Source organism: Myotis daubentonii, chromosome 10 (assembly GCF_963259705.1).
Source record: "Myotis daubentonii chromosome 10, mMyoDau2.1, whole genome shotgun sequence".
NCBI classification, from domain to species: Eukaryota; Metazoa; Chordata; class Mammalia; order Chiroptera; family Vespertilionidae; genus Myotis; species Myotis daubentonii.
The window spans coordinates 72,222,600-72,244,709 of record NC_081849.1 but is presented as its reverse complement, the minus strand read 5'-3'; the positions used below and the strand labels follow the sequence as shown (position 1 = coordinate 72,244,709).

Below are 22,110 nucleotides of genomic sequence, written 5' to 3'. Positions count from 1 at the left end.
ATATTATGGAATCTGATAAGATTTTTTGAAGATACCTATTTCAGTCAATTCATCATCTGTGGGTGACCACTTTGTAAGTTATATAAACGTCTAATCAGAGGATTGTACACCTGGAACAAATATAATACTGTAATTGAAAAGAAAAAGAAAAATAAGAAATAAATGAAAAATTCAGTAAAAAAATCATCACCTGACCCTGGGTTACTGGACAAAGACAGACACTGAATGCACTGAATGTGTGCCATGCAGCCAAGCAATCTTTAAAATAACAAAATCTTATTTTTATTTTTATTTTTTTACAGAAATTCAGGTATTCCAACAAATTTCTTTACATTTCCTGGACCTTAAAAAATTACACACAACTTTTGGACGCAATACAATGGAACAGAATGAGAAAGGGAGTCACTTTATTTTTTAAAAAAAGATAAAAACATACTTCTTATACGTAACATTTAGTGATTTACACGTGTATTACCTATGTACAAATGGTACATCATCACTGACTGATTTTCAGAGCACTGTGGTATGTATGCTAAATTACACTTAGGTTTTATGGGAAAAAAAGTTTAACAAAACATTTGCATGTGGATAGAAAACACTTTTTCAATTTTTTAAACACCACTATTAGTGATGAGAAACTCCCAATGGAATCTGTAATTTACATGGGTTAGAGAGAGCCAATACCTTTTACTTTATTGCAGATAAAGTAGAGAGGTACTTCCCTTTAAATAAAAGATGAATTCTTGAAAAGTTGTGTGTAATTAAGTTTATTAAGTAGGGTGTTTTGAATGCACCGGGAGAGCTAATAGTTAAAACAAAAGTAACTCCCAGAATGGCTACTTTACAGATAAAAAGTATTCCCTAAATTTAGTTCTTTAGAAAACCCATATCTTTGTGAATTGGGTTTCACTGATTTGAGCATACTTGTAACATACTCTTAGCCATTTGAAACATAATCTTGTTTATGGTGAAAAGATGGCGACTGCCAGAAATATTTGTCAAAAATACGGGTGTGGCCCTAATAGAGAGAAGAGAAATCAATTGTGATTTGTATCACTTCTTGTATTATCCTCCATCGCTGCTCCAGTGACATATATGCCAATTTTATCTTAATTTTGAGTCTAAAAATGAAGGCATGTTTTCTGCTCAGGTACAGAATATGGTTTGGCTTACACTGATTATCCCTGCATGTACATTTTAGCTTGTGATAATTCTCAAGCACTTGACTACTTCATTATTAAATATTTTTTCTGTTGTTGCATTTGGCAGGCTACATGGTGAGGGTGCTGGTGGGGGAGACCTGGGAGGGAAAGATTGTTGAAGACAACTGATCAGTTGTAACTACCTTCAGATGCCAACCAACTGAAAAAATTGAGTATTTTTGAAACCAACGTTAGTAAACAAAAAGGCAATTTACTCCTACCCAGTTTCTTTGATCTGTATAAGTATATATTCATTTATTTCTAAGGCTATTAAATGATTATTTATTTAGTACCACTTACTATCATTTAGAAATAGGTTTAATGGAATGATTTGTTTGTTTTTAAAACGCAAATGAGTGTGTCAGTAAGGGAAAGAAAGGAGATGGATTTCTCATGACATGTGTGGGAAAGAAATAGGGAAAAAAAGGAGGAGATATTTCATATGCCTATTTAGAAAGTATGTTAAATTCTTACGGATATACTAGGAAGAATTAGAAAAAGTATTTATCTGATAGCAGCCTCTATATTATATGTGAGCATCGAAGGTGAAAATGAGCTTTCTACATTTTTCAGAGTTCCTTGATGTTGTTTCCTGAAAGGTGGGAAATTTACTATGTTTCTCGGGAACCTGTGATGTGGATGTACTTCCTGTAATATACAGCTTGATGGAGTCATAGTATACGTCAGAAACACTTTCTCAGTAATAACTCGTACAGACATTAAACTGAACACAGACTCGGTAAAAACTCTGAAGCATTACATCTCCTAACTGAGTGATTGTTCCTAATTACACAGTGGAATAAATGAACAGCAGAGATGGGGAAGCCAAAGGTCATGGCCCCTATGAAGGTATTCAGAGGCATTTTCTAAGACGCTTCCTCAATAAATGATGCTTGATTAGTCTCTTGGCTACTGAGATAGAAATACTTTAGGATTGACTGCCTTTTTAAATACAATGTTAAAAGATTAAAGCTTTTTGTTTTCAGTTTGATTAAAAAAGGACAGTTTACAAACCTCAGTACATATATATTTAACATGTTAATTCTAGCATGTTTATATTCCTCTTTCTTGGAATATTTCCTGAATATGATTTCTTATGAACGTAATTTCTGGTGAATGTATCTGATCTTATACAATGATAGTTTCCTATGAGCTGGTGTTTAATCCATAATCACATCTCCTTTTAGAAAATCACTACCATCTCTGATCTGATTTGACAAAGTGGGTGTTTCATTCTTGTTCATATCCATCTCCATATCCAATCTCTCCCCAGTGTCTTCTTTCTTGATGTTGATGTACAAAAGCTGTTATTCGATTTGTTTAGCTTGTGCTCATTCTAGAGAATATTGGCTTAGCAGAACTGCAGGTGGGTGGTAGGGAAAAGAAAGAGAAAAGAAAAAGAGCGTCATTTTTTAGCAAGATTTTTGTGCATATTTATCACAGAAAAACCACACTAACACATGGTTCAAATGCATTTGTCATCAAAGAAGACTGAAGAGGTTTCTGTTCATTAAACAAATAGCATCGTGTTCTAGCAAGCACCTCCCTCTTCCTCCCATAGCCCAGACATGTGTGTTCCCTACATCTGCGTGAAGATTACAGGCTGCTTTGAAGGAGCAAGGAAGAATGAGAAATGATCCCAAGCATCACCGATTTATTTATTTATTTATTTATTTATTTATTTATTTATTTATTTATTGCCTGACATAAAAAAATGTCTCATTTGAGTGTTTTCCTTTTTCCTCCAAGTTTCATTTATTTATCATACAATCAACATTATAACGTTGAGGAAAGAAATGATTATAAAGATAAATCATTCACAATACAATCACATTGAGATACCAACGATTTTACTTCCATCCCTTATCTAAGTGTGCACTTATTTTATATAGTTGGAATCATGGTATAGATGACACTGTTAACATATTTAAAACAATTTTCTACATTTGCACTCTCTGCATCATCAGCATCAATTTTTTAATGGCTGCATAATATTCCATTCCATTCTCATTTCTTTTCATTGCATGTTCAACCTTCCATTCTCACTATTTCACCATTGTCAGATATGTAGGTAGTTTCATTTTTAAAAAATTATTGTCAATAATGAATATCTTTGCATATAAAGTTCTATTTTTTGTTCTTTTACATTCTTTCAATTTTTAAATTTTTAATCCTCAGATGAGGGTATATTGTTAAATTTTATTTTAGAGAGGGAGGAACGGAGAGATAGATAGATAGATACATAGATAGACAGATAGGTAGAAACATTGATCAGTTGCTTCCCATAAGTGCCCCCACTGGGATTGAACCCTCAGCCTGGGTATATGCCCTGACCAGAATTGAACCTACCACCTTTTGGCATTGGGGATGATACTCCAACCAACTGGGACAAAGGGAAATGGGACCTTGGAAATTCAGGGTTTGATTCCAAAGAAATAAAGCTTTCTATAATACCTCATTCTCCCATGTGATTCTCAGAAAATCCCTTTCCTTGTGACATTGCAAGAAGACCACTTCCTATCACATGATCTCACTCATTTATGGACTATAATGAACAACATAAACTGATAAACAAAAACAGATCCAGAGACAGAGAAGCATCGATCAGACCATCAAACCTCAGAGGGAAGGTAGGGGAGGGTGGGGTAAGGGGGAGAGATCAACCAAAGGACTTATATGCAAGCATATAGGCCTAACCCAGTGGTTCTCAACCTTCCTAATGCCGTGACCCTTTAATACAGTTCCTCATGTTGTGCTGACCCCCAACCATAAAATTATTTTCAGTGCTACTTCATAATTGTAATTTTGCTACTGTTATGAATCATAACGTAAATAACTGATATGCAGGATGTATTTTCATTGTTACAAATTGAACATAATTAAAGCATAGTGATTAATCACAAAAACAATATGTAATTATATATGTGTTTTCCGATGGTCTTAGGCGACCCCTGTGAAAGGGTCGTTTGACCCCCAAAGGGGTCGCGACTCACAGGTTGAGAACCGCTGGCCTAACCAATGGACACAGACAACAGGGGGGTGAGGGCATGAGTGGGGCGGGGGTGGGGGGTAATGTGGGGATAAGGACACATATGTAATAACTTAATCAATAAAAAAAAAAAAGAAGACCACTTCCACCAGCAACAGGTGAGGACAAAGAGGGCTCCCTACTGATAACACTACCAGTCTCAATGTGGTTTCTTCTTTAAATCCCTAGTTGTAGGGCTTCTATTCAGTTAGATTTCAGGTGGTTCTGAGTGATTGCTGTTCTGTAGTTTAGTTGTAATTTTGATGTGGTTGTGGGAGGATGCAAGTACCGAGTTTACCTACACTGCCATCTTGACTAGATATCCTCAACCTTTCCTTCTTCTTCTTTTCTTTTTAATATTTTTATTGATTTCAGAGAGCAAGGAAGAGGGAGAGAGAGAAACATCAACAATGAGAGAGAATTATTGATAGGCTGCCTCCTGCACGCTCCTGGGGATCGAGCCCGCAACCCGGGCATGTCACCTTGACCGGAATTAAACCTGGGACCCTTTAGTCCGCAGGCCAACGCTCTATCCACAGTGCCAAACCAGCTAGGACAACCCTTCCTTCTTAAAGCTCTCTTCATTGTTCAATTGTTAACATTGGGACTATACTGCCCACACATCATGTCAGTCTTGGGCAGGAAGTTGAGGAGTGAATGGAAAAATAAGAGCGTGAAGTCAGTGAACCAGGCCTGGATTGGGTGAGGTCAGTGAGGCTCCAGGGTACAAGATTTAAGAAGGTGCTCACTGTCAGGGTTGTGCAAATGTAGGGTGAGTGCCTTCTTAGAAATATCAGGGGGAACACTTTGTCTAGGTACCTCATTGGCCTCATCCTGGTCCCAGTCCTGCTGGTGCACACAGGCTGCTCATCATAAGGCCTCCTCGGAATGTTTGATTGAGTTTGAGTTACTTAGACACTGCTACCACTGTGGTTTTGTTTCCTAGTGCATGACACCACTATGCAATAGGAGCTCCAAGGTATGCGAGAATTCTGCAGACCAAGGCTGGCTAAAAATAACCAGCATATTTGTTCCAGCAGTGATCAGAACACAAACACTCCCCACACAATCTCAGGAAAACACTTTGCTGTGGGGAGTAAAATTAGAATGCCGCTACAATTACTTGAATGGCATGCACAATGAGGAGTTCTCCACCTGAAGCTGTGGTTCTCAACCTTCTGGCCCTTTAAATACAGTTCCTCATGTTGTGACCCAACCATAAAATTATTTTCGTTGCTACTTCATAACTGTCATGTTGCTACTGTTATGAATGGTAATGTAAATATCTGATATGCAGGATGGTCTTAGGCGACCCCTGTGAAAGGGTCGTTTGACCGCCAAAGGGGTCGCGACCCACAGGTTGAGAACCGCTGAAGGCTTGGAAAAGACTAGCCCTTCAAGTGAAACCAGTACGTGAAACAGGACAAAAGGCAGGGTTTTCCTCTGCAGATGTTGCCATTACTCCTCCAGTCTAATGACTATGAGACACAAAGGCAGTTTGAGAATCTAGTGGGAGCATTAGTGTGGTTACACTGTGATCTTCGCTTTGTAAAACATTCTGCTCCCCTGCCCACCCCCCCGCTACCCCCCCCCCAAAATTAACTTAACATTTCCCGTGCACCATGGATATTGCATCATTCAGGGGAGGCAATTTAAAAGATGTCATATTCTTCCATGTTTGTACAGAGCAGGACAGAATAAAAAGTCATTTGGTGATGCTTTAGATCTTTGTTCAATCAGGTTTGTCCTTGTAACACGTCATGGGCTCTGACTTGCCTATGTTCCAATTCCATGGGGATCTTTGCAAATCCTTTTGAAGCTGCCATTTGAACCACTGTGCATGAGAGCAGCATTTATAATGGCCACCTTGTCTTGACTATGTAAATGGTTTGTTGTTGAATTTTCTATGTGTTCGCAGACTCTGAGAGGTCTCCTGGGTCAGCTTCTGCTGGTTGTTTCTATCTGACCTATTCAGTTAGGGCCTGGAGTCCCCAAGGTCATGATAGCTTGGGGAGGCAGGTATGGTCTCAGTGGAAAAAGTATTTGGTGGGGATATCAGACTTTTAGCAGAATGGCTTACAAGATCTTTGTTGTGGAAGTAAATAAGTCAGAGAAAGACAAATACCACATGATTTCACTTATTTGTGTAATCTAAAGAATAATATAAATGAACAAACAAAACAGAAACAGACTCATAGATACAGAGAACAGACTGACAGTTGCCATTGGGGAGAGGGATTGGGAGACTGGGCGAAAAAGGTGAAGAAATTGAGAAGTACATATTAGTATGCACAAATAGCCACGGGTACAGCATAGAAAATGTGGTCAATAATATTGTATTAACTCTGTATGGCGTCAGGTGGGTACTGGCAATATTGAGGGCAACGCTTTGTGAAGTATATGATTGTCTATGCTGTACACCTGAAACCAATACAAAATAATACTGAATGTAAACTGTAATTGAAAAAAAATTAAAAAATGAGCATAGGAAGAATTCCAGGCCATTTTCCCCCCTCATTGGCTGTATCGGCTTAGTCATTTTATCCTATTCTCTTGTTTCAGACTGCACTCACCTCTCACAGGGCCTTCTGATACCCTCTATCTCTGGGAGATTGAATACAGTGCCGTGGCAATAATATCCCACCATCTACATCCTCAGGTGCTTTAGACATGATGTGTCCTGCAGTGGGCGTGGCAGGTTAAAGATGGCTGCATGATTCTTTTCCATTTTTCCCATTGACAAGTAGGGTCTATGTTCCCTACCTGGGTGCTAAGCGTATATATAGGCAGTTTATTTTTTATTGTGGTAAAAATCACATAAAGTAAGATTTACCATCTTAACCATTTTAAAAAATATACATTTGTATTGATTTCAGAGGGGAAGGGAGATGGAGAGACAGAAACATCAATGATGAGAGAGAGTCATTGATCGGCTGCCTCCTGCATGCCACCATTGGGGATTGAGCCCGCAACCCGGGCATGTGCCCTGACCTGGAATTGAACCGAGACCTCCTGGTTCATAGGTCGATGCTCTTTCTGTTTGATTTGTTGTTTAGGGGGCTCAACCACGGGGCAACGTTGGCTAAGCTGATCTTCACCGTTTTTAAGTGTTCAGTTCAGTAGTGGTAAGTATATGTACATTGTTGTGGAACCGATCTCTAGAACTTTTCCATCTTGCAAGTGTGAAACTCTACAGCCACTAAACAACACTCCTCCTTCTCCCCTCCCTCATCCCTTAGCACCCCCCCCCCCATTTTGCTTTCTCTTTCTATGAATTTGATGACTTTAGATAGCTCCTATATGTGGAATCATACAGTGTCTTTTTGTGACTGGCATATTTCACTTAGCATATAACATACTCAAAGTTCATTCATGTAGCATGTAACAAGACTCTTTTCTTTTCAGACTGAATAATACTCTATTGAATGGCTATAACATTATATTTATCCAGTCATCTATCAATGGACACTTGGGTTGCTTCTACCTCTTAGGTGTTGTGAGTAGTGCTGTTATGAACACAGGTGTGCAAATATCTCTTTGAGACCCTGCTTTCATTCTTTGGGATAGATATCCAGAAGTGGAATTGCTGGATCATATAGTAGTTTCATTTTTAATTTTTTTGAGGAAAATGTCCATAATGTTTTCTATTGCACCATTTTTATACAAACACTAGCAGTGCACAAGGGTTCAGATTTCTTCACATCTCTCCACCACTTGTTATTTTCTGTTTTTTGTTTGTTTGTTTGTTTGTTTTCTTATTGCTTATTTGGAATACACGCTTCAAAGAACTCTCCAGGGTTTAGTAGGCACCAAGGATGACATCCAAGTGCTGGAAATACAATTTCATTTGAGAAAAGCCTTTGGCTGGAAAAAGAAGGTAAGGTGCCAACAGACTTAACCCTGGGGGAAGATTGTTGTTTTATGGATGTGGTCATACATCAGTCAAATCATGAACCCAGTAAGGACATTTCTGGAAAGCTTAGAAATCAGCTGTGGTCCTACTTCCTCATAAACCTATTTGCTGGGATTTTAAGGTTTCTCTGTGATGATGATAATAGCAACCTTAATGCCTCAATTAAGAAATTGAATAAAGAAATTTCATACAGCCACTTAAAATGAATGTGGATCTGTATAAAATGAGTGGCATCCATGACATAGTAAATGAAAAAAGCAGGTTATTAAATAGCATGTAGAGTGTGATCCCATTGTTAAAAATGAAATATATTCATATGTACATATAAAAAACATGGATGGATCTACTTCATAATATGCAATTGAACTCTGAATAACAGATTTAGAATGTCACTTTCTGTATTACTTGATTGATTGATTTTTCCCTCTTCTTTCCCAGTAAAATGAGCATGCATTAGTTTAATAATTAGAAGAAATGTGCTATCATCATTTTGAAAAATTAAGTGACTTGGGAAGAAAATGAAATTAACCATTCTACCATCGGCAACATCTTCATGGATTTGTGTTTGTATCTCTGCGATTGTGATTAGGAGATAGTCTTCAGACTGAGCACACCAAAGGGACATCCCTGTGGGTATTTCTAAGCATACCTTTTGCCACCGCATAGATACTCAATGCATTCCTTAATACATCACACCGTACACTGTAGTTGAATGAATAAACACTGAAAAGTGAGACTGACAAGCAAAATATTGCAAAAGATGAACAGTTTCATAAGGACTGGAAGAAGTCATAACAATGAAAAACAATAACTTCCAATTTCTTCTTCTTAGATTTGGATTAACTTGTGTTCAAGGTGATTCAATGGATCCTAGAATCAAGGCAGAGCAGGGCAGGGGCTAAGTCACTGTGAGCAAAGTCCCCAAAAGGTGTTTCCCATCAGCTTGTCTACACCATCTCTCTCCTCTTCACCATTGTTGCCTTTGGTGGCTGTCACAGATAGGAGGGCTAAACGATGCTTCCCCAGAGCACACACCATTGCTTTTTTGTCCGTTGCTTGTTCACAGTAATAAGACATTCCTCCACAGATACGGAACAGATTACTGGTTCTTAGACAGGTTTCCCAACCTCCAACCTGGCTTTGATGATTTTAACCATGATTCAGGGGAATTGCTCTTGGTCCATACAAGACAATGCCAATTCAAGGACCATTCCAAATTTAGCAATTGGATGTCACTCATATGACAGGAAAGTTGGGATGCAAGAAGGCAAGCCACCCAGATTAGCAGGAAGGCTGAACAGATTTGTCCTGACAGCTGCAATAGGTGCCTCAGGAGCCATGTGACAAATAGGAATGATCTAGCATTGGATATTAAAAGAAAATTAAACAAACATTCAATGATCACCTCCTCTGGTCCTCAGCAGGCAGGGTGTGAGGCAAACAGAGGCACTGCTGGTGACCTTCTGGGCACCACAGCCCATCTGTTCTCATCCCCCTGAGAGGCAGAGAAGCTCCAGCAGCAACTCCACAGGCCTTCTTGGGAGCCACATTCAACCTGGATGTCAGGTAAACAGACTAAAGAACAAAACACAAAGGCGGTCCGGTCCTCAACCTAAACCTGGTTGGCTGCTGAAGGTGTTTTGGCAGAGCCTGGCTTCCTGGTTGTTCCTTCTGTAGCCTCTGGCCTGAATTCCTTTCCTTCCTGCTAGCAGCTTATTCCAGCTCTGGCACAAAGGTTTTTATCAGGCACAAAGGTTTTTATCCCCACAGAGGAGGAGGGACTGACTGTTCATTCTAAAGGGACAAACACAGTCAATTTAGGGGCTTAATTTCAGCCCCTACATGTGAACATCAAGCCAGGAACTGTGGAGCAGGGCTTTTGGACAATTTTTTCCTTGAGATCTATAGGGAGCTAAAATGGGGGGAAGAGGGAGATGGAGAACAAATTAAAAAGATGAGCAGGTCTAACGGCCTGGTGACTACTTAGCCCAGTGGTCGGCAAACCGCGGCTCGCAAGCCACATGTGGCTCTTTGGCCCCTTGAGTGTGGCTCTTCCACAAAATACCACGTGCGGGCACGCATGGACCGTGCGATTGAAACTTCGTGGCCCATGCGCAAAAGTCGGTTTTCGGAAAGGAGACAGACAAAATACGTATACAAGACTTGTGTGGATGGGAGAGTTGGAAGGGGTCGACCTCAGCGAACGTACCTGAATCAGATTGAGGGCATTTTTAGCAAAGGCCAGCTTAGGAGTACCCTAATTAAGTTAAACTAACAATGTACCTACTTATATAGTTTAAGCTTAAAAAATTTGGCTCTCAAAAGAAATTTCAATCGTTGTACTGTTATTTGGCTCTGTTGACTAATGAGTTTGCTGACCACTGATCTAGACGAGTCTCAACTGGGCTGACTGGGCACTTCAAGTCTTTGCCACGTATCTGTTCCATGCCAGTAGCTACCTCAGGAATGTCCTCATGGAGATGACAGAAACACAAGAGTGAGCAAGGCCTCTCGAGTTGTAGACTTAGAAGCAGCATACTTGCACTTCTGCTTCATTCTATTACCCAAAGCCAGGCACATGGTCAAGTCCAGAGACAGAGGCAGAGGACACTTCAAAGTTAAATGGCCAAGGGGGTAGATGCAGAGAGGGTAAAAGATCATTCAACCCATCAGCAAGACCTACCAATTCTACCTTAGAAATACTTTCCACACCTGTCCAATACTCCTTCTATCTTATTGCTCCCACCACTTCCGTTCACCATGATCTCTCTTACCTATCACCACCTGACTGCTCTGTCCAAATCTTTCTTGTCCATTTCTTCTCAGACCATTTTCGATGCAGCAATGAGAATAAACTTAAAAAGAAAACCTGCTCTGACCACTCATTTAATCAAGTCTGCCAAATGGTTTCCTATTTGGCAGGATACAGCTGAAAATCCTGACTAAGGCCTGACTTGTTTTCAGTTTTTAATTGAGGGGTTATTTTAAAGCAAATAGGTGAACCTGGTGAAAGAGAGAAAGAGAGTGAAGAGGAAGCGTGGGAAAGAGAGGCTTTGTAATGACTTCCATGTGAGGACAGCCTGGGACCCCTTTCTCCAACTTAATCTCCTTCATTTCTTTCACTTTATGGTTGGAACACATCATAATTCCCCAACTTGTACACTATTTCAAGCCTCTGGGGTCTTACTTGGACTGCTCTGTGTCCAAGTAGAGTTCTTTGTCCCTCCATTTGGTACGGCTTAAGACCCTCTACCTTATGCCCTAAAAAAAAAAGAGAGGAGAAGAGCGCAGATTGGTTTGGCTTAGTGGAAAGAGCCTTGGCCTGAGGGGCAGGCTTTTTGGACAGGAGGAGAGAGGGGCAATATACTGATAAGACATCTCCCTAGGACACCTGCTGCCATTGTCTCCTGAAGAACTAACAAACTACAACCCCCCTGATGTCTGCTCAACTTCAGCCTCCATGACCCCTTCCTCCCTTGTCACCTAGCAACAGCAGCCATTGTCCTTTAAAAGAGCAGGCCTCAGTTTATTTCTTGCCCTTGTATTGATTAGCAATGCACCAGCCCTTTCCCTTCAGGGAAAGTATAAATAAACTTTCTCTCTGCATCTATCCCTTTGTTGGGAGCACAGGTCCTCGGACGCCAGGTATTAGATGAAGAGATGGGAAGTTGTGATTAGGAGATAGTCTTCAGACTGAGCACACCAAAGGGAAATCCCTGTGGGTATTTCTAAGCATACCTTTTGCCACCTGCATAGATACTCAATGCATTCCTTAATACATCACAAGTTGTAGGCATATAAAGGAGAGACTAGTGTAGACCGAGTAACCATTGCTACTACAGGAGCCATCAGGCAAAGTAGTTCTGCAAAGTAGCCCCACAAAGGCAGCCGCGCAAAGTGGCCCAGCCCACCTAGCTGGTCAGTGGTAACTTATATACACGCTCAAACAGAAGAGGCCGCCTGCCAATTCGAGATGCTCCTGCTATATTAACATAAACAGGTTACATCCTCGCCTGCAGGCAAGCATATGGCAAGTTTGCCTTGATCATCTGGCGTACTCTGATTAGGGTTCCCACACTCTTCTTTTAGTTAAGAATTATTTCACAGCCTGCATCACGCGCCAAAAAACAAAACGAAACCCCAACAAGGAGAAAGGTCAACAATGGTAGGGCAAGTCCTGAACCACGTAAGGTGTTTCGATTTTTTTTTTTTTTTTAATGCAGTGGGACGCCATTGAAGAAGAGGGAGGTGATGTGAATTATGTAATAAAAGGTTCAGCTATGGCTGTATAGGGCACTGAGATTGTGGGGGTAAGAGTGGAAGCAGCGGGTACCATTAGGAGACAATGAAGGCGTCTGGATGAGAGGTGATATGTCTCATACAAGGCTGGTAGTACTGGAGGTGGTGAAAGGCAGTGAGATTCAAATGTGTTCTTAAGTCAGAGCCAGCAGGATTCGGTGACTGGTTGGATGAAAGAGAGAGAGAGAGGGTGGGGAGAGAGACTTGTGGATGCCTCTGAAGTTTGTGATCCATTTGGGTGAGTCCGGTACTACTTCACTGGGGGAGAAACATATTATTTTGGAGGAAAATCAGCTTAGGTTTGTACATGTTAAAGTTTGAGCTGTCTGTTAGACGTCTAGGCCCTGGGGATGAGATAGTGAAGGCAGTTAGACATAAGGGTCTTCAAGTACAAGGGAGAGGTTGGAGCTGGGAGGCATATTGAGTCATCAGTTGTACAGCTGGTATTGAAAACTGTGCAATCAACCCTGGCTGCTCTGGCTTAGTGAATAAACCGTCCACCTGCAGACTGAAGGGCCCGGGTTTGAATCCGGTCAAGGGCACATGCCCAGGTTGGGGGTTGATCCCCAGTGGGGGCGTGCAGGAGGCAGCCAATCAACGATTCTCTTTCATCATTGATGTTTCTATCTCTCCCTACCTCTCCCTTCCTCTGTGAAATCAATAAAAATATATTAAAAACAAACAAACAACTAAAACTGTGCAATCAGAAGAATTCCCTGAGGGCTGTAAAAGGGGAGGGGAAAGCCCAAGGACTGGGCCTGTGCCACCCTTAGTCTCAGCAGAGGGAACAGTGGTCTGCCTGGCAGCAGCAAAGAGGAGTGAAGGGGCGACTCTCGCATATGCATATTAAAAAAATCAAACGGCACAGCAAATAAAATAGAAGCCGCCATTGTGATGGTCTTTGGGATAGAGTGGAAGGAGAGCAGCTGGGCCATTTTCCCATCAGTCCATTCTGCATTTGGACAAGCTAGGAGCACCAAACGTTATGGGGGTGGGGGTATTTGAGAGGCTTCTCCTTCCTTCCCCTATTCTCCGCCCGCCCCACCCCCCATTACTCCTTTGTTAACCTTTCCTAAATTTCCCATCTTCCTCCTTTGCCTTCTACTTCTCTCCTTCCCTCCTCTCCCCTAGTCAGCAGGCTTTGGCTAAATTTTCGTTGGCTGTGGTAGGAGAAATGGTCTGCTAAGCCACACACTCTTCCTTTGATGGGAATATAAAGGCTTCCCCTGAGGCACTGGTCACAGGGAAGGTCGGGTTTTTCTTTAAACATCCATCCCACACATTTCACTAATTGGAAATTCATTAAGGTTTGCAAAGTGTCAGAATGTAAATTCTCCTAAAAGGGGAGTTTATTTTTCTTCACAGTTCAGTGTGAATTACTTTAACCAGATAATCAGCTAATTTCCCTTCTATCAGCTGATTGAAATCAATTTCTCTCTCCATTATATTCCTTCTCCATTAAAAACAAAACAAAAAACAACTCACTAAAACTCGGCAGAGATTCTCAAGCTTTATCATGCATAAATTCATGTAGGAAACTCATTAAAATGCAGATCCCTAGGATCCATTCCCAGAACTTCCAACTTCGTAAGTCCAGACGGTTCTGATGCAGGCGGCTTGTGAACCACACTGGGGAAATACTGGGACACAGAGGACTGGCCAGAACTTGGGGAGTCACAGGGTATTTCTGTGGAGAACATGCCTGGCACACGGTCAGAAGAAAGGCCTTTGACCTGACAGCAATGAAGGAGGCCTCAGTGTTCCCGAGAAAGGAGAGAGGAAGGGGGAAGAGATTGCAGAGTAGAAGGGAATGGAAGGATGCTAATGCCTTCTCTGTGCTGCTGTTAGCACCTGAACCCACACGACCGCTTGCTTCCAGGGTGTGCTGTGAAACCGAGCACCAGACATTATCTCATTTAATTCTTTTAAAAAATACATTTTTATTGATTTCAGAGAGAGGAAGGGGGAGGGAAAGAGATAAGAGAGAATCTTTGATCAGCTGCCTCCTGCACGCCCCCCACCTGGGATCTAGCCCGAAACCTGGGCATGTGCCCTGACCTGGAATCCAATGGTGACCTCCTCGTTCATAGGTTGACGCTCAACCACTGAGCCACGCTGGCCGGGCTCATTTAATTCTTACCACCTGCCTCTGATGGAAGCAATTTATTATAATCCCTGTTTTCAGATTAAAGTGGGAGCGCCAGATCCAGAACCTTTGTCTGGGTGGCTCCAAATCCACGTGCTCAAACCACTGTGTTGCATTGTTGAATAGAAGCTCAGAGGTGGGACAGGCTGATTCAGTGCCCCCTGGTGCGCTTGAGAAACCACAGGGAGAACAATGGAGGAACTGTCAGCTTCTGATGACAGATACACTCAAATAATTCTTAAAACACCGCGCCTCTTCCCGGATAAAACACGCAAGTCCTTTACTCCCAGTACTATCTCCAGGGAACGCGCGTTGGAGCTGTGCCCCTCATCTTCTGCCTCAGTGACACATGACACACCAATTTCCAAAGTACAAGCCACAGCTTTTAAACCTGTTAGATCTCAGCTGCACCCACCTTCCCTCCAATCATTTAGGCTCAGAGAACAGGCTTCATTTTCAGTAATCAGCAAGGAAAAGCTCCCTGATTCTTTACTCTACTAGGTCTGCTTCTATTTTTAACAGCCTGTCTGCCACAGCACTAGCGGGCTAAAAATAGACTTACTTGTAATACAATTCATCATGCACTCAGCTGCCAGGAGGAAGCTCAATCTAAACTTTACCCAAGATGAAATACCTTTGAGAAAACACAGTATCTAATGTCGCCATGTATTAATATCTTTTTTTAGAGTCCTGGAAATGAACCCTTTGCTACAGACCTGGGGAATGAGAGAACTTGAGTCGGAAGGTTGCGAAAAGAGGTTCCCGGAAAACTATCTTGCCATAGTTTTGGCCACGGTTATAAAATGCATAAGGAGCTCTTTTTCCTAATTTCAAACTCCTGTGGTCCCTCTTTAGTTTTCCATCTTAATTCTCTGCTTCACCTTGATTTAGGTGAACTGAGTCATCTTGTAAAATTGGAGTTGCCAGATTTAGCAAGTAAAAATATAGGATGCCTAGTTAAAGCTGTGATAAACATTGAATGGTTTATTCGTATAAGTATGTCCCCAGTGGTCTGCCTAGGAATTTCCTGGTTTTACCACTGAGAGTTGTGTGTTCAGGAACGCCTTCAGTCCCAGGAAATGAAGGCAGTTAGTTACTCTAAACACAACATAAACCATACCCCCATCTTGAAGATTTATGATGCAATAACCTATGGGAGAGAAACATTTAAATAAAATAATAGTATTCTTGAGATGTAATTTGCTTACTATAAAATAGTGTAACATTCATGGATTTTTAGCATATTAATAGAGTTGTGCTACAGAATATTTTCATCACCATAAAAACCCAGACTTCTCTATTCTCCCCTCCTGGAAATACTAATTTACATTCTGTCTCTCTGGATCTGCCTACTCATGACATTTCACATAAATGAAGCCTTGCAAGACGTGGCCCTTTGTGACTAGCGTCTTTTAGTCGGCACAATGTTTCCAAGGTTCATTCTTGTTGTAGCATGAATCAGCGCTTCATTCCTTTTTATTGCCATTGTATGCTATACCACATTTTTAAAATTCACTCTTTAGCTGATAGTTATTTGAGTTGTTTCCATCCTTTGGGTATTATGAATAATGCTGCTCTACACATTTTTTTGTGTGTAAGTTTTTGTGTGAAATATACATATTTCTCTTGACTATATACCTAGGAGTAGAATTGCTGGGTTATATGGTAACTCTATGTTTTTGAGAGAGAAATATTGATGTGAGAGAGACACATCAATTGGTTGCCTCCCACATGCACCCTGACTGGGCCGCAGGGATCTAACCTGCAACCCAGGGAGGTGCCATTGACCGGGACCATGACCCTTTGATGCTTGGACTGATGCCCTAACCACTGAGTAACAGTGGCCAGGGCAAAAATGATTATTTACATTTTTTTGGAGATGACATTTCTGACTTTCAGAAATTAATGTAAATTCAGGAAACAAGATCCCATATGAACTCTGGACAGCTGGTCAGCTTTACCTATGGTGCTTTGTCTTTAAACTGTGTGACAGACAGTACAGTATTTCAGACACATATGCAAGACTGTTTCCTGAACATTAAAATGTATGAAAGAAGCAGAAATAATTTTTCTAATAAAAAACAACTTTTTTGCCTATTTTTAAATTGGGTCAGTTGTCTTTTTATTGTTGAGTTTTAAGAGTTCTTTATATATTTTGGAAATAAGTCCCTTATTAGGTATATAATTTGCAAATATTTTTCCCATTCTGTGGATTGTCTAAGAAAGCTCTTTTGAATCCAGTGTTCCCCAAATGTTAAAACAAATGATTATAGGGAGAATGGGAAGGGGAAAGTTTTGTAAATACAGAGGGTGTTCCTCTATCTCTAGCCTTTGGTGCCTGTGGGACATACAGTGATGACTGGTAAATATTTGAAATAAAGATTGACCGAAACACCAATCAGAAAGAATGTATGCACCCCTATGTTCACAGCAACACAATTTACAATAGCTAAGATCTGGAAACCCACCAGTAGATGAGTGGGTAGAAAAGCTGTGGTACATTTATACCATGGAATATTAGGCAGCAGTAAAAAAAAAAAAGATCTCTTACCCTTTGAGACAACATGGAAGGACCTGGAGAGTATCAAGCTAAGTGAAATAAGTCAGTCAGAGAAAGACAAGTATCACATGATTTCACTCATATGTGGAATCTAATTAACAAAATAAACTGATGAATGGAGTGGATCCAGAGCCATGGAGCCATGGAATAGAGTGCAGAATCTCGGAGGGAAGGTGAGGGAGGGAGGGTGAGTGGGTGGGAGGTAATCAATCAAACACCTTGTATGCATATAAGCATAACCCATAGATGCAGACAGCGGGGAGGTGAGGGCCTGGGGCAGGATATGGGGGTGGGCTGGAGGGGATCAATGGAGGAAAAAAGGGGACATATGTAATACTTTCAACATTAAAGATTAGAAGAAAAAGATTGAATCAGTAGCTGACTAAACTGGGGATCCTCCTGTCTCTCTTAATTGTGGGTATGGAGTTTGATGTTTTTATTTATCATGTAATTTAAAGAATTCTTAAAGGCTTTTTGAGGTCTGAAAAAAAATCTCCATCTGCTACTTACAGGCAACATTTCCATCACCGTTAACCATGCATAAGGCTTTGAAGGTCTAGGTTAAAATGAGCTATATTATCTGGGATCATCTGAGGGCTATTATCAGTCAGTTGATATTTTACCATGAGTCAATTCCCCCAGATGGGTTCTCATGACTTGCCAGGACTCAGGAAGAGTCAATTTGGAAGGACTCAGGCCAGGGAATGCAGAGCTGGTTTAGGTCTGGTGGGCTGGAGGGAGGGCAACCCACAGTGTGATGATCTGGGGGTGCACTTGCAGGAGGCACTGACAAGGGAGTCAAAGAAAGGACCATGGAAGAGCATCAGAGACAAATTTTGACTGCACAATTGTGCCTGGGCCTGCCCTGTATATGGGTGATGAGCACTTCACCTTATAAACAGATGAGAATTCATGTAAAATTATTCTCTGCAAGAACCATTAAACTACAGGGTTTTAATGTGGGATTAGGGGCAATGAATGGCCCTGAATGAACATGTTTATACCGTGACTCTGAGAGCCTCTTGAGACCCAACTCATTTGAACTTAAGAAAGAATTACCTTAGCGTAAAAAGGCTTCCTTTTAGGCAATAAAATGTTGTCAGCAGAAAGACACTCTTTTTTTTTATTATTATTATATATTTTTATTGATTTCAGAGAGGAAGGGAGAGGGAGAGAGAGATAGAAACATCAATAATGAGAGAGAATCCACACCCTGGGCATGTGCCCTAACTGGGAATTGACCGTGACCACCTGGTTCATTGGTTGATACTCAACCACTGAGCCATACCGGCTGGGCAGCAGGCAGACACCCTTGAAAAATTTCTCCCATCTCTTTTTATATAAGTCAAATATTAATTAAAGCAAATAAATTAGATTGCAATTATGTGCAATTGTGAATTGCAGTACTAAGAGGAAATGCTCTTCAGTACAGTTAATTGGCATCAATTGTGATTTGTCCAAATTAATTTAGTAATATCCAGAGTGAGGTTAATATTTTGAATATCCTAATAATAAAGAGAATTAGAGCAATGAGATTAGAGCAGCTGCCAGCTACATCTGGATGGCTTTTCTATGGGGTCCTATCACATTTCCTGGCTCACCTCCTGGTCCTCAACATCAGTGTTCACATTAGTGAGGGAAGACCCCGGGCCAGTTTCCATTAGGAATCTCCAAATTCTGGCTTACCTGCTCACCCTTCCTCCGCCCCTCCCATTGTCCCCACAAAAGCACTTAGATTTTACATTCTGAGGACAACCAGGACTAGGTTTGTAAAATGGGTATAACTAAGCATCTTGCCAGGGGCCTTGCATCCCATTCTGAGATCTGCTCTGTGAAGGCAAACAGTGTGCAAAGGCACTTTGCTGTTAGTACCTGAAATCCCTTTGGAAATATACAGAAAAGTAAGTAAAATGTATGTGTGAGAGTGTATGAGCACATTCATATATTGTTAAAAATCAGGATTTAAAAAATTGACATATGGTTTCATTTTTTTTCTTAGTAGGGTTGTCTGCCACTGTTTTTCTTTTAAAATAATCTTAATAACAACATATCTGACACATTCCTTTGAGGAAGATGAGTTGAAAACCAAAAAATGTGACTGACAATTACACACCCACACACTGTATCTTCTTTTGAAAAGGTTAAGCAGCCCACTGCTTTAACCTGCGCCCGCTAACAAAGGGGTCAAAACCCCCTGGTCAACTATTTGGGGCCGATCGAGCTGACGCTCAGTCAAGGGCTGTTATCTGCTCCAGTTCCACATTGAACTGGAGACCTGGGACCTTTCAGGACAGATACATCCACTCTGTCTGCAGAGTGCCTGCCTCTTGCTCACTGAGGTGAGGAAAAGACATCACAGTTGAGACCCTTTCTTCTCTTCGGGACGTGTTTGAGGATGCTATACCTTGTTCACACAGGTAGACTGGGTTCTCCAGACACCCAGATCCTACGCTGCAGTTTGTTTGGATCTGCCTCGGCTGGGCATCTGGAGGGAGTCAGAGTCCACGAGAAGACTGCCCGGAGCATCTTTCCTCAATACAGAAGCTGAAAGCTCCATGGAGTCTGTTTCTTGGACCTGTGACAGCACCGGCAATAACATCAGCTTTACCACGGATCTGCCCTTGCCACGCCTGACACAGGCGCTGTGCCAAGAGCCTCCTATTATTTTCACTGTGAAACAGGTATCACTATTCTCATTTTTACAAGTGCAAGTGGGCTCGGAGAGCACAGGTAACTTGCTTGTGGTCACAAGGTTGGTCAGTGTCAGAGGTGGGATTTGCACTTGACACCAAGCTCCGTGCTCTTAGCTACTGGCCTATGTTGCTTCTTGGTATTCAGCGCTGTCTCCTGCACTGATCTTTTACACAGAGGGGGTTCCACAAACATCTGTTACTAAGTGAAGAAGAAGAGTAACAGCTAACAGTTAATATGGTGCTAACTTTGTGCCAGGCAGTGATCTAGGTACTTTATGAACATATACATCCAAGAGGTAGGCACTATTGTCATCCCCATTTTATGGATGGAGAAGGGGCAGTGTGGAGAGGATGTATAAACTGTCCAAGGCCCTAGAGTTAGCAGCTGGTGGACCTGGGATTTTACCAGAGGCAGTTTGGCAGCTCTAGAGTCTGTGATCTTGAACACTGCCCACACGACCTCCCTTGAATGACCATAAGCACATTCGAAGAGTGATGGTGAGACTTGTTTTCTTAAACTGATTTTAGAGAGAGAGGAAGGGAGAGAAACGTCGATGTGAGTGACACATTGATTGGTGCTCCCCTACCATGGATCCTGCAACCCAGGCAGTGCCCTGACCGGGAATCAGTGTACGCCCAACCAACTGAGCAACACTGTCCAGTTGTTTTGTTTGTACAGGATTCTGTTGGTGCCAGGGTGGTTATCCTGGGTGAGGAAACTATTCTTGGAAGCTTTCCTGACCCCTGGAGGCCTGCTCAACTACTTCTTCCTCTGTGTTCCAGGAGCAACCAGTACTTCACCATTGCTTTTCTTGTCTGTCTCTCCTTGGCATGTAGTAGGTGATTCAATACATGTTAGGTGAATAATTAGCTAAATGACACCCCACCTACCACTTTTTGACTGGGCAAGAAATCAGATGAGAGGGAAAAAGGGAAGTTGAGAAATGATTTTTGGAGGTGAGAAGGAGAACGATAAAGGTTGGGAAGAAAGATGAAGACGGGACTGTGGGAAAAAGAATCAGGCTAAAACTAAGCATAACCCTAAGTTAAAAAAAAAGGAGATATTTTTCCTGCCCAAGAAATTCATATGTCTGCATCAGGATGATACCTGCTCAGCAAAATATGAGAGTCTTCCTCTGCAGGGCTGCTTGCCTATCATGAATGACTGATCCCAATTTTATGGAGTTCGGTGCCTGATTCTTTCAGGGATGAAATGGAGTGAGGAACATGGCAGAAGGAGGAGAAAATGGGCTTTTTAATCAGAGAGAAATGGGTTTAAATCCTGACCCAGCCAGTGGCTCACTCTGTGAGTAGTCTGTGCTGTCACCTCGCCAATGAGGACAATGAATCCTACCCTTAGCGTTGTGGTAGAACTAAATGATGGTAATCGAAGGAAAGTGCCAGGCATGCAGTAAGCATTCAGTAAATGTCAGTTGCCTTGATGGCTGTACTCTGCCATCCTGACCACAAGCCACCCTCAGGCAACTCAGGACTTTTGCCAAGCAGATCCCAACAGAAGAGTGGCTAATATAAGACCCTAAACACCTGCACTTGTATTTCGGATAGCCTTTGATGTCACTGAAACAAACAGAGGTTTAGACTTCGTTGCTTTATTCGCTCTTTAAAAATGGAGGCAGGAGAGTCCATTCTGTTCAGCCAGAATGAAATTCAATACACCCATAAGAAGAAATCGAAATGTTTCCAACCAGAAGATCAACCTCTACCCATCATTTCTGCATTGTTCACTTTATAGGATTTTGAGATGAAGAGAGATAAGACAAACGGAGGTCAAGGAAAACAACACAAAATATAATCTGGAATCAAAAACACAGAACCAATTCTATCGTTAATTTCTTTTTGGGGTGGGAATGGTGGGTGGGGGGTGGGGATCGATCAGGGATCTAATTAGAAAAAACCCACTAAGCCAGATATGCAGGGCACCTAACAAAGCATTGCTACAGCTCTGTGTAATTGGGCTACACGGTCTACATCTGAGAGAGCATATGGTCGCTGACAGACACCCAATTTCTCAGCTACACAACATCTTCCCACACATGTTCTCCTGGGCCTGGGCACTCCACGCAGCTGGGCTCTTGTCCCAGCTCTGATCCACACCAGGTGTGTGTGTGTGTGCATGTGCATGTGAATGTGCATGTGTGTGTGCGTACGTGTGTGTGTCTGTGTGTGTGTGTGACAGGTTTACCACTTTGACTCTCCTGTAATGAGTTTTATCTATCTGGTTGTTGTGAGGGCCAATGAGAGACATGGA

The 22,110-nt window shown here is 41.7% G+C and overlaps 1 protein-coding gene across 3 annotated transcripts in view; it reads right to left on the bottom strand.

Annotated features, from left to right (window-relative positions):
- Positions 1 to 259: 259 nt before the first annotated feature.
- LHFPL3 (LHFPL tetraspan subfamily member 3) overlaps positions 260 to 22,110 on the bottom strand; it is a 469,597-nt gene continuing 447,746 nt past the window's right edge. For all 3 annotated transcript variants that reach the window (XM_059712790.1, XM_059712789.1, XM_059712788.1), the window contains one exon: positions 260 to 2,562. Coding sequence is in view for 1 of the 3 variants with exons in the window: in XM_059712788.1 (XP_059568771.1) it covers positions 2,534 to 2,562 (29 nt within the window). In the remaining 2 variants the exon portion in view is untranslated. The remainder of the gene's footprint in view (positions 2,563 to 22,110) is intronic.